This window comes from Phyllobates terribilis, unplaced genomic scaffold, assembly GCF_046119375.1.
Source record: "Phyllobates terribilis strain yellow unplaced genomic scaffold, ASM4611937v1 Scaffold_5__5_contigs__length_657084704, whole genome shotgun sequence".
In the NCBI taxonomy this organism is placed as follows: Eukaryota; Metazoa; Chordata; class Amphibia; order Anura; family Dendrobatidae; genus Phyllobates; species Phyllobates terribilis.
The window spans coordinates 168,013,433-168,025,931 of record NW_027362765.1 but is presented as its reverse complement, the minus strand read 5'-3'; the positions used below and the strand labels follow the sequence as shown (position 1 = coordinate 168,025,931).

At 41.1% G+C, this 12,499-nt stretch overlaps 1 protein-coding gene across 2 annotated transcripts in view; it reads left to right on the top strand.

The window, feature by feature from the left end:
• The window catches only part of THRA (thyroid hormone receptor alpha), a 168,020-nt gene that overhangs the window by 139,341 nt on the left and 16,180 nt on the right, over positions 1 to 12,499 (top strand). For both annotated transcript variants that reach the window (XM_073683385.1, XM_073683384.1), the window contains exons 5-8: positions 1,871 to 2,018; positions 2,223 to 2,428; positions 10,448 to 10,594; positions 12,190 to 12,448. In XM_073683385.1, coding sequence (XP_073539486.1) covers positions 1,871 to 2,018; positions 2,223 to 2,428; positions 10,448 to 10,594; positions 12,190 to 12,448 — 760 coding nt within the window. The remainder of the gene's footprint in view (positions 1 to 1,870; positions 2,019 to 2,222; positions 2,429 to 10,447; positions 10,595 to 12,189; positions 12,449 to 12,499) is intronic.

The following is a 12,499-nucleotide window of genomic DNA, read 5'->3' as shown; positions in this document are numbered from 1 at the left end:
TCAGGGCTTTGTGATGGACACTCCAAAATATTGACTTTGTTATCCTTAAGCCACTTTGTTACCATTTTGGCAGTATGCTTCAGGTCATTGTCCATTTGGAAGACACATTTCCACCCCAGCTTTATCTTCCTGGCTGATGTCTTGAGATGTCGCTTCAGTATTGCCACATAATCTTCTCTTCTCATGATGCCATTTATTTTGTGAAGTGCACCAGTCCCTCCTGCAGCAAAACAACCCTACAACATGATGCTGCCACCCCCGTGTTTCACAGTTGGAATTGTGTTCTTAGGCTTCCAAGCTTCTCCCTTTTTCCTCCAAACGTAACGATGGTCATTATGCTCAAAAAGTTCAATTTTAGTTCCATCAGACCACAGGACATGTCTCCAAAAATTAAGGTCTTTGTTCCTGTGTGCATTTGCAAACATTAATCTGGCTTTTTTATGTTTCTTTTGGAGTAATGGCTTCTTCCTGGCAGAGTGGCCTTTCAGCCCATATTGATACAGTGCTCGTTTCACTGTGGATATTGACACCATCTTACCAGCTCCTGCCATCATTTTCTTCAAGGTCTTTTGCTTTTGTCCTTGGGTAGATATGCACATGTCGGACCAAAGCACTTTCATCTTTGGGACACAGAACCCTGGACATTCCCATCATGTTTGCACTTGCGTATAATTGTTTGTACAGAAGAATGAGGCACCTTCAGGTATCTTAAAATTGTACCCAAGGATGAGCCAGACTTGTGCAAGTCCCCAATTCTCTTCCTGATATCTTGGCTGATTTCTTTAGACTTTCCCATATTGCTACACAAAGAAGCAGTGTGTTTCAGGTGTGCATTAAAATACATCCACAGGTGTGTCTCTAATTAACTCAGATGTTGCCAAAATTACTATCAGAAGCTTCCAAACATATGAAATCATCATATGGGCAGTCCAGAATTGTTTAATGGGATAGGAATCTTAGTGCATGTAAACTTTTGACTTTGCAGTAAGTAATAAAAATGCCTTAAAACATTCTCTCTCTCTCATTATTCTGGCATTTGGTAAATATTAAAAATTATGGTAATCCTAATTGACCTAAAACGGGAAAGGTTTATTCTGATTTTATGTCAGATATTGAAAAAAACATGCATATGAGTCTTTTTATATAGTGTATGTAAACTTCTGGTTTCAACTGTAGATAGATAAATAGATATGAGATAGATAGATTTCTAGATAGATAGAGATATAAATATTACATAGAGATATAGATAGATAGATAGATAGATAGATAGATAGATAGATAGATAATAGATAAAACAGGAAACATGGTGCAGTACTACAATCAATGCATGCATGCAATGGGTACAAAGCCTTGTCAGATTCCACCGAGAACCTCTTCATGTATAAGTCTCTAAAAAAAGGCAGCACTCCAAATCCAAAAATCAAGTGTTACATAGTTACATAGGTTGAAAAAAGACCTGAAACCTTTCTCCACCAATTATACATTTTGTCACTAAATTAGCTATAACCCACAATGTTATGTGTACTGAGGAAATCATCCGAGCTTCTTTAAAGGCTGTTATAATGTCAGCCATTACTACCTCTTGTGGTCGGCATTCCACAGTCTAACTGCTCTAATGCCCTTTATTCAGCATTATGGGGTGTATGAAGTCCATTTCACCATATTTTTCGGTTTGGAGTGCTGCCTTTATTTGGAGAAGTCGACAGACAGATAGGCGATAATGAGCTACTTAGCTATTAAAAACAATACATTATTATTACCTGTACATTTTCTTTTTACTTATTCTGGTGTCAGAAAATGAGAAGAACTAATTATTATTTCTTATAGTAATTAGTCATGAAAATGTCTTTTTTTTCTCTTTACCATGCAGGGCTTTTTTCGCCGCACCATCCAAAAGAATCTGCACCCGTCATATTCTTGCAAGTACGATGGCTGCTGCATCATCGACAAGATCACCCGAAATCAGTGCCAGCTCTGTCGCTTTAAGAAATGCATTGCTGTGGGCATGGCGATGGACCGTAAGTATGATTACCATGAGCAAAGTGATGGCTGACATTAATTACAAGCAGTTCTTTATATTCTAGTCTTATTTATTACATTAGCTATATTACATGTTTTATATCACATAGGTACATAAAACACTGCACACTTTGTATAATACCAGAACATGTATGGTTTCCTTCCGCTGTTCATTCTTTATTCACCTCCCTCCATCTTCACAGTTGTCCTGGATGATTCCAAGCGGGTAGCCAAGCGGAAGCTGATTGAAGAAAATCGGGAACGGCGTCGGAAGGAGGAGATGATCAAGACTCTGCAGCAGCGGCCTGAGCCAAGCAGTGAAGAATGGGAGCTGATTCGTATCGTGACAGAAGCTCACCGAAGTACCAACGCACAGGGCAGCCACTGGAAGCAGCGCAGGAAGTTCTTGGTGAGGCAAGATGCAAATAAGACATTTAGGAGAAATAATCAGTCTTTGTGACATATGTACTGACATTGGTCTGGGGTGACCATGTTCTGAGGACATCAGCAACTTCTTTATTTCATTAGTGCATCATGATCTGCACAGTAGTGTCACCTACTCCAGATGTATAACATGTGCCTACACGTTGCATGCATACCAATTTATATTCCAGTTCATCTCTTTAGGTTTTTGTTCCAGATGTACAGTACAGACCAAAAGTTTGGACACAACTTCTCATTTAAAGATTTTTCTGCATTTTCATTACTATGAAAATTGTACATTTACACTGAAGGCATCAAAACTATGAATTAACACATGTGGAATTATATACTTAACAAAAAGGTGTGAAACAACTGAAAATATGTCTTATATTCTAGGTTCTTCAAAGTAGCCACCTTTTGCTTTGATGACTGCTTTGCACACTCTTGGCATTCTCTTGATGAGCTTCAAGAGGTAGTCATCGGAAATGGTCTTCCAACAATCTTGAAGGAGTTCCCAGAGATGCTTAGCACTTGTTGGCCCTTTTGCCTTCACTCTGCGGTCCAGCTCACCCCAAACCATCTCGATTGGGTTCAAGTCTGGTGACTGTGGAGGCCAGGTCATCTGGCGTAGCACCCCATCACTCTCCTCCTTGGTCAAATAGCCCTTACACAGCCTGGAGGTGTGTTTGGGGTCATTGTCCTATTGAAAAATAAATGATGGTCCAACTAAACACAAACCAGATGGAATAGCATGCCGCTGCAAGATGCTGTGGTAGCCATGCTGGTTCAGTATGCCTTCAATTTTGAATAAATCCCCAACAGTGTAACCAGCAAAGCACCCCCACACCATCACACCTCCTCCTCCATGCTTCATGGTGGGAACCAGGCATGTAGAGTCCATCCATTCACCTTTTCTGCGTCACACAAAGACACGGTGGTTGGAACCAAAGATCTCAAATTTGGACTCATCAGACCAAAGCACAGATTTCCACTGGTCTAATGTTCATTCCTTGTGTTCTTTAACCCAAACAAGTCTCTTCTGCTTGTTGCCTGTCCTTAGCAGTGGTTTCCTAGCAGCTATTTTACCATGAAGGCCTGCTGCACAAAGTCTACTCTTAACAGTTGTTGTAGAGATGTGTCTGCTGCTAGAACTCTGTGTGGCATTGACCTGGTCTCTAATCTGAGCTGTTGTTAACCTGCGATTTCTGAGGCTGGTAACTCGGATATACTTATCCTCAGAAGCAGAGGTGACTCTTGGTCTTCCTGTCCTGGGGCGGACCTCCTGTGAGCCAGTTTCTTTGTAGCGCTTGTTGGTTTTTGCAACTGCACTTGGGGACACTTTCAAAGTTTTCCCAATTTTTCGCACTGACTGACCTTCATTTCTTAAAGTAATGATGGCCACTCGTTTTTCTTTACTTAGCTGCTTTTTTCTTGCCATAATACAAATTCTAACAGTCTATTCAGTAGGACTATCAGCTGTGTATCCACCAGACTTCTGCACAACACAACTGATGGTCCCAACCCCATTTATAAGACAAGAAATCCCACTTATTAAACCTGACAGGGCACACCTGTGAAGTGAAAACCATTTCCGGTGACTACCTCTTGAAGCTCATCAAGAGAATGCCAAGAGTGTTGAAGAACCTAGAATATAAGACATATTTTCAGTTGTTTCACACTTTTTTGTTAAGTATATAATTCCACATGTGTTAATTCGTAGTTTTGATGCCTTCAGTGTGAATGTACAATTTTCATAGTCATGAAAATACAGAAAAATCTTTAAATGAGAAGGTGTGTCCAAACTTTTGGTCTGTACTGTACATATGTATATCCCTAGAGTAGCTCTGATTTTGCACCCTTTCATTACTTGGTGTCAGATGTACCACCTTCTGCTATTTAAAAAAAACTATATTAAGACTAATTAGTCCCCAAAACCTTCCTCAACATCTCAGGTTTCCATTTTCTGTGATCCAGAAGAAATGTTCACTTTTGTCTTTTTTCCTGTTCTTAGTAATAGCTTCTTGACAGCTGCGCAATCCTTTCAGACCTATAGAGATGTCATCTTGTGGTGGAAAGATGGCCAGAATCTCTTAGCCCTCTAGGATATAAAATAATGACAGTTCTGATAATTTACCAGGTTTTGCTCAATTTTCATATGCGCTGAAAAATATCACCTTTAGGGCATGTGCACATGTTGCATTTCTTCAGTGTTTTTTCAGCTCATTTTTGCCAGGAAAAAAAAACCCCGAATACTACAGTACCAGCAAAGTGAATAAGATTTCTGAAATCTCATGTAAACACTGCTTATTTTTTCCTTGCAGATTTGAATCAGTTTCAAATCCTCAAGAGTGTCAATTATTTAGTGTTTTGCAGCATTTTTCACCCATTCAGATGAATGAGAAAAAAAATGCATCAAAAAACTAGTGTATTTTATGCAGCGTTTTTCCTGCCAACACTCCAGTATTTGCAGCACATTTTTCAGCTGCACATACTGAATATGTGCACATACCCTTAGCCTCCATAGGGAACGTGTATACCACCCTACAGAGTATGGCCCTTAATTGTGCATAGAATAAGGCCACATGAATAGCTCACGTCACTAACATTAGTTCTGAATTCAAGACTGACCAATGTGCAACTAATAAGTTGGTGGCAAACAAATATAAATTACACAATACCACCAATTATGTCATGGTTTGTAGACAGCCCCTAATATAAATATATCAATAAAAATAATAAAGCAGCACTTCTCAAATTTGAGAAAGGCTCATTATGGGAGCCGAAACGTCATACACCTTTGGGCATTGAACAAACTCCAACTTTTTGCTCACATCATTAGGAAGTGCTGCTTTTTTTCAAGGTTACTTTCTATTTTTCATTTAATAGCTTGTAGATGGAGAGGATTGCATCTAAATTTGGTGGAGCTACTGCTGCTTCAATTTTCTCTTTATTTTTAATATATATATTTATTTATATATATATTGTGTATGTATGTGTGTATGTATATATATATATGTGTGTGTGTGTATATTATAATACCAGCCATACATGTATCCTCTAAATGGGGTTAATGAGGATATACAGTGCAGACCAAAAGTTTGGACACACCTTCTCATTTAAAGATTTTTCTGTATTTTCATGACTATGAAAATTGTACATTCACACTGAAGGCATCAAAACTATGAATTAACACATGTGGAATTATATACTTAACAAAAAAGTGTGAAAAAACTGAAAATATGTCTTATATTCTAGGTTCTTCAAAGTAGCCACCTTTTGCTTTGATGACTGCTTTGCACACTCTTGGCATTCTCTTGATGAGCTTCAAAAGGTAGTCACCGGAAATGGTTTTCACTTCACAGGTGTTCCCTGTCAGGTTTAATAAGTGGGATTTTTTGCCTTATAAATGGGGTTGGGACCATCAGTTGTGTTATGCAGAAGTCAGGTGGATACACAGCTGATAGTCCTACTGAATAGACTGTTAGAATTTGTATTATGGCAAGAAAAAAGCAGCTAAGTAAAGAAAAACGAGTGACCATCATTACTTTAAGAAATGAAGGTCAGTCAGTCCGAAAAATTGGGAAAACTTTGAAAGTGTCCCCAAGTACAGTTGCAAAAACCATCAAGCGCTACAAAGAAACTGGCTCACATGAGGACCGCTCCAGGAAAGGAAGACCAAGAGTCACCTCTGCTTCTGAGGATAAGTTTATCCGAGTCACCAACCTCAGAAATCGCAGGTTAACAGCAGCTCAGATTAGAGACCAGGTCAATGCCACACAGAGTTCTAGCAGCAGACACAACTCTACAACAACTGTCAAGAGGAGACTTTGTGCAGCAGGCCTTCATGGTAAAATAGCTGCTAGGAAACCACTGCTAAGGACAGGCAACAAGCAGAAGAGGCTTGTTTGGGCTAAAGAACACAAGGAATGGACATTAAACCAGTGGAAATATGTGCTTTGGTCTGATGAGTCCAAATTTGAGATCTTTGGTTCCAACCACCGTGTCTTTGTGCAACGCAGAAAAGGTGAACGGATGGACTCTACATGCCTGGTTCCCACCGTGAAGCATGGAGGAGGAGGTGTGATGGTGTGGGGGTGCTTTGCTGGTTACACTGTTGGGGATTTATTCAAAATTGAAGGCATACTGAACCAGCATGGCTACCACAGCATCTTGCAGCGGCTTGCTATTCCATCCGGTTTGCGTTTAGTTGGACAATGATTTATTTTTCAACAGGACAATGACCCCAAACACACCTCCTGGCTGTGTAAGGGCTATTTGACCAAGAAGGAGAGTGATGGGGTGCTATGCCAGATGACCTGGCCTCCACAGTCACCAGACCTGAACCCAATCGAGATGGTTTGGGGTGAGCTGGACTGCAGAGTGAAGGCAAAAGGGCCAACAAGTGCTAAGCATCTCTGGGAACTCCTTCAAGATTGTTGGAAGACCATTTCCGGTGACTACCTCTTGAAGCTCATCAAGAGAATGCCAAGAGTGTGCAAAGCAGTCATCAAAGCAAAAGGTGGCTACTTTGAAGAACCTAGAATATAAGACATATTTTCAGTTGTTTCACACTTTTTTGTTAAGTATATAATTCCACATGTGTTAATTCATAGTTTTGATGCCTTCAGTGTGAATGTACAATTTTCATAGTCATGAAAATACAGAAAAATCTTTAAATGAGAAGGTGTGTCCAAACTTTTGGTCTGTACTGTATATAATATATATAACAAACAAATTGGATAGATGTAAGCATTACACTTATTGGAGGGATCTGGAGAGTGCAATATCCACGCACAGAAGCCAGGAGCAGGGCATAGCCATCAGCCATTTAACACCGTAGTACCATGCAATCCTCATTAACCCCATTTAGAGGATACATGTATGGCTGGTATTATAATGAGGTATAGAGAAGCATAGATTTTGACATGTGTACATGGCAGGATACAGCCGGGAATCTCTTGATTTCCTTAAGCAAACATCCTGTGCAGATGGAGAGGCTGTGACCTCTCAGAGAGAGCAAGCCGCATCTGTTACACCCCTCTATACTTTTACCCATTGGCAAAACAGCACAGCCTGCTGTAAAGTGTGTGAGTGGATAATAAGGATGCATGGGTCATCACACCACTGACGTCCTGACCCTGTACCTAGGGGTATCCTTCTTGCATTGAGAAGCACACAATAATGCAAAAGTCTGTTTGGCTATGGTTCTCTGTCTGAAGTTGTGTGTGACTAGTGCCCATGTTTCCTCTATATGGGCAAAATAATATAGACAACTATCACACCTATATGAACCTGGTGGACATCACATTTGACAACCCTTGTTGTTAATATGGCGTTGGTCCCCTCTTTGTGGCTATAACAACTTCAACTCTTCTATGGGGAGTTTTGCCCTATCACCGGAAGAACATTTGTGAAGTCAGACACTGATGTTGGATGAGAGGGTCTGGCCCAGTATCTCCATCTAGTTCATACCAAAGGTGTAGGATGGGGTTGAAGTCAGGGCTTCGTGCAGCCACTCATGATCTTCCACCCCAAACTCACCCAATCATGCCATTATGGACCTTGCTTTGTGCGCTGGGACACAGTCATGCTGGAACATGAAAAGGGCCACAATTGTGAAAAATGTCTTAAGAAAGCTGAAGCATTAACATTACCCTTTAGTATTAAGGGGCAGAACCCTGAAAAACCACCTTATATCATTATCCCTCCTCCAGTAAATGTTGCCGTAGGAGGCATGCATTCTGGTAGGAAGCAGGCCAGCCTGTGAGCTTACCTGGACCACCACTTCATTGCTAACTGTTCCTCCTCACAATAATAGCACTTAGGGTAGACCTGATATTTCACAAACTAACATGTGTTGGCTAGTTGGCTTCCTAAAACGGCAATCCTTCAGGATATGCTCATATGCGTTTGCCCAATGTTCTTCAGATTTAGTGGTGGAAAATCTCCTGCATTTTATAGTAGCTGCAAAGAGGTTGAGATTTTAACAAATCTGGGGAAAAAAATCTGTCTGAAGTCAGTGCTGATTCTAAATCGATAGCATGTCAGTTTATTTTGCCAATTTCTTGCAGATTTTCCCTATTGGGTTCAGTAGGGATGTCAAATCCATTTCTAATCCTAGTCGTCAGTTTTATTGCACATTACCCATTGATCCATAGCAAAATCTGCAATTCCTCAATAAAAAATTAAAAATGAATATACTCCCCTCAGTTGGCTCTTCCACGGCTCCCATGCCTGGTTCCTTGCCAGTCTCTGCATAACCTGGCTTCCCTTGATGGCGTCTTGACCAATGTGCCCTCTGCAGTGGTCACACAGGACGAATCGTCATTGCAGTAGGCCAGGTTTCACAGAGACTGGCAGAGGACCAGGTTAGCATTACTAGGGGAGGGGAGTTAAGTCTTTTTATTTACCCCTTCTGTAGTGGCAAACCAAAAGACAAACCACCCAAATCGATACGATTTGATGGTCATTTGCTTCTGCAATTAGCACTGAGGTTTCTGGCTAAATTGCCAGAGCAGCAATTCCACTCCATGCGGCCGTACCCTTATTGTTCAGTGGTGCGGGATGAATTAATGTGTAATTATTATATATCATCCAGTGCTTTGCAGGCATCTCCAAGTGTTGTCACAAGACCATTTGAAAGATTTTTGCTATCTTGGAAATCTGATAGCCGAAATGACAAGAAGTAGTCCATTCATACCTACCGTAGCTCTGGTCTGACAAACCAATTCTCCACCACTGATGTGAAACAAAAGTTTTGGGTCTAGTTTTCTTTGGACTTGTGCACCTACAGGTGGCAGGGCACAGCGATGTACAAGTGCAGTACTAGTCACACAAGTGTCAGCAGGCCGGACTGGTGGACGCATGCAGACACTGCAGGGTTGGAAATAGATATTGGCAGACCCACAGCTGTGTCAGAGTGCCGCCTGCGTACACAATAGATTTGTCATGCTGTATCAGCGCTGGCATAGAAGTGAGTGTGCACGATACACTCCTAAACATGGAACATGTTAGAATGGGACTCAGGGTTACATCGATTGTAAACAGACGCAGGTCCATCAAGTTCAGTCTTTAAAAGTATTACCATATAAATGCATCTATATGTTCTGGTCCATAATTCACTGGCGTACACACAGAGGAAGCACCGTGCTTGTAGTGTGCCGTTATCCGTCACTGTGCCCAGTCGATTGTCCTACTTTTTGGCAAAACTTTTTTTCATCACCCGCTGTGTGCTACCCCTCACCTTGTCTTTCGGTAGTTCACAAACTTTCCCCGCCACATGCGTATGGAGCACTTCATGCTTTATTCTTCCTGCAGCAGTGTTAGGTTTCTGCCAGTAATGCCTCCCTTTACTTAGATGATGCATTGCACTTTCCTATATCTCACCATATGGCTGTGCTGTAGAACATTCTAGAAATTCACACAAGTTCGTGCTCCGCGGTATTACTGCCGTGCTGTACATGTATATTATCTGCTACATGTATTATCTGTACAGTATATGCTTCCTGCATACAGCACAGTCGTGCATATTAATGGATGATATCTGTGCAGTGCGAAGCTGCTGACCCTATAACTTGGCACTGGATGCCCAGACACCATTGATTGGATCATGGATTCCTGCACATTTCTGATCAGTATACTTGCAGGCCTTTACATGACGCACGCATGTAGATTTTGTCGGAGAAGGATAGAAGCAGCTGGGAGCTGCAGCTCCTTCTCTCCCTCCCTTCCTCCCATGCTGTCTCCCCACTCCCTCCTCTCTGTGTCACGTGGAGGGTACACGCTCTCTTTCCCTTACGGTTGTCCTGCCTTGTTATACGGCTCCCTCTGCTGGATAAACGCCAGGCAAGCGGATAATCTTCAGCTAAATCCAATCTTTCCATTCATGGAGAAAGTGGAAACCCAGGTTTGATCTTTATCACTAATGTAGAGTTCTTTTATGTTCTACCTACATACATATTCATGCCATTTTTGTATCCCTCTTCTCTCCTCTGTGACATGAAAGCCTGAAGACATTGGGCAGTCTCCCATGGCGTCAATGCCAGATGGGGATAAAGTTGATCTAGAAGCTTTCAGTGAGTTCACCAAAATAATCACTCCTGCGATTACCCGAGTGGTGGACTTTGCCAAGAAACTGCCTATGTTCTCCGAGGTGAGTGGTCCTGAAAACAAAAGCTTATTGAGGTTGGTACATGCTATAATACTGGCCAGAGGAGCACAAACATCTTGGCCTGTAGTGCTCAGCACTCATACATGGACTCTACAGATTGGCATCACCGAAAGCGAGGTTCCAGTAACATTTATTTTTCCATTTATAGACACACTAAGGTACAATGTGAAGCTATAACAGCTTATTAGCCCAGATTTACAAATCTATAAACAGCAACTGAGGAGTCCTTATAACACAGAATTAAAGATCTGTAAACAGCAGGTGATACAGCCTAATGTATAGGAGGCCTCATAGCACAGAATTACGGATCTGTAAAGAGCAGGTGATACAGCCTAATGTTCGGTAGGCCTCATAGCATAGAATTACGGATCTGTAACCAGCAATTGATACAGCCTAATGTATAGGATGCCTCATAGCACAGGATTACGGATCTGTAACCAGCAACTGATACAGCCTAATGTATAGAATGCCTCATAGCACAGAATTACGGATCTGTAACCAGCAACTGATACAGCCTAATGTATAGGATGCCTCATAGCACAGGATTACGGATCTGTAACCAGCAACTGATACAGCCTAATGTATAGGATGCCTCATAGCACAGAATTACAGATCTGTAACCAGCAACTGATACAGCCTAATGTATAGGAGGCCTCATAGCACAGAATTACGGATCTGTAACTAGCAACTGATACAGCCTAATGTATAAGAGGCCTCATACTACAGAATTACAGATCTGTAACCAGCAACTGATACAGCCTAATGTATAAGAGGCCTCATAGTACAGAATTACAGATCTGTAAACAGCAGCTGATACAGCCTAATATTCGGTAGGCCACAGAATTGCTGGTAGTTGTAGTTTCTTGAAAGTTCAAGAGTCACAGTTAAGAATAACTAAACTTTGATTTTTATTTGTTTTATTATTTTGTTCAGCGTGAAAAGTTATGAAACTTTGTAAATAATTTTGTTATGGAACTTTCTTCAATCTTGTAGAAAGAAATAAGAAATAGCTTCCAATCCCCTGCTTTTCCCCAGTCTATTTACCTGCCATTAGCTGCATTGATATCAGACTGTACTCATTTGGAGTACAGATGATGGCAGTGAAAGTCTCAGCACTTAGGTCTCACTAACTGTGGGGATAAGCTGCTGCAAGAGATTATTCTGATAAGTACAACAACACTCAGAGGAGGAGACAGGAGCTGACCCTCTCACTGCCATCATCTGTACTCCAAATGAGTACATGCTGATATCAGTGCAGATAAAGGCAGGCAAATAGACTGGGGAAAAGCAGGGATTTGGAAGCTGTTTATTTTCTTTTTACAGGAATGAAGACAAATCCTCTAATAAAGCAATTTTTCAAAGCTTCATAACTTTCTATGTCTGATAAAATTCTTAAAAAGAAATAGAAAGTTTTTAGTTAATTTTTAAACTAAATATATTATAGAAGCATGTACTGTGTAAGGATTGCAGCTGTTCATGTCATAGGCATAAGCTGTTTATGAGACTTTAATGACTGTGTTACGTAGTTTAATCATTAGATATGTGTTACTGGTTTTGACCTCTGCTTCTCTTTGCAGTTACCATGTGAAGACCAGATCATCCTGTTGAAAGGATGCTGTATGGAGATCATGTCTCTCCGGGCTGCCGTGCGGTATGATCCAGACAGCGAGACCCTAACACTGAGTGGTGAGATGGCAGTGAAGCGAGAACAGCTAAAGAACGGAGGACTAGGGGTGGTCTCTGATGCCATATTTGACTTGGGACGATCTTTGTCTGCATTCAATCTTGATGACACAGAAGTGGCTCTGCTACAAGCCGTCTTGCTCATGTCCTCAGGTGAATACATATCTGTATACAATATCTTTAATAAATACTTTTATAGCACTT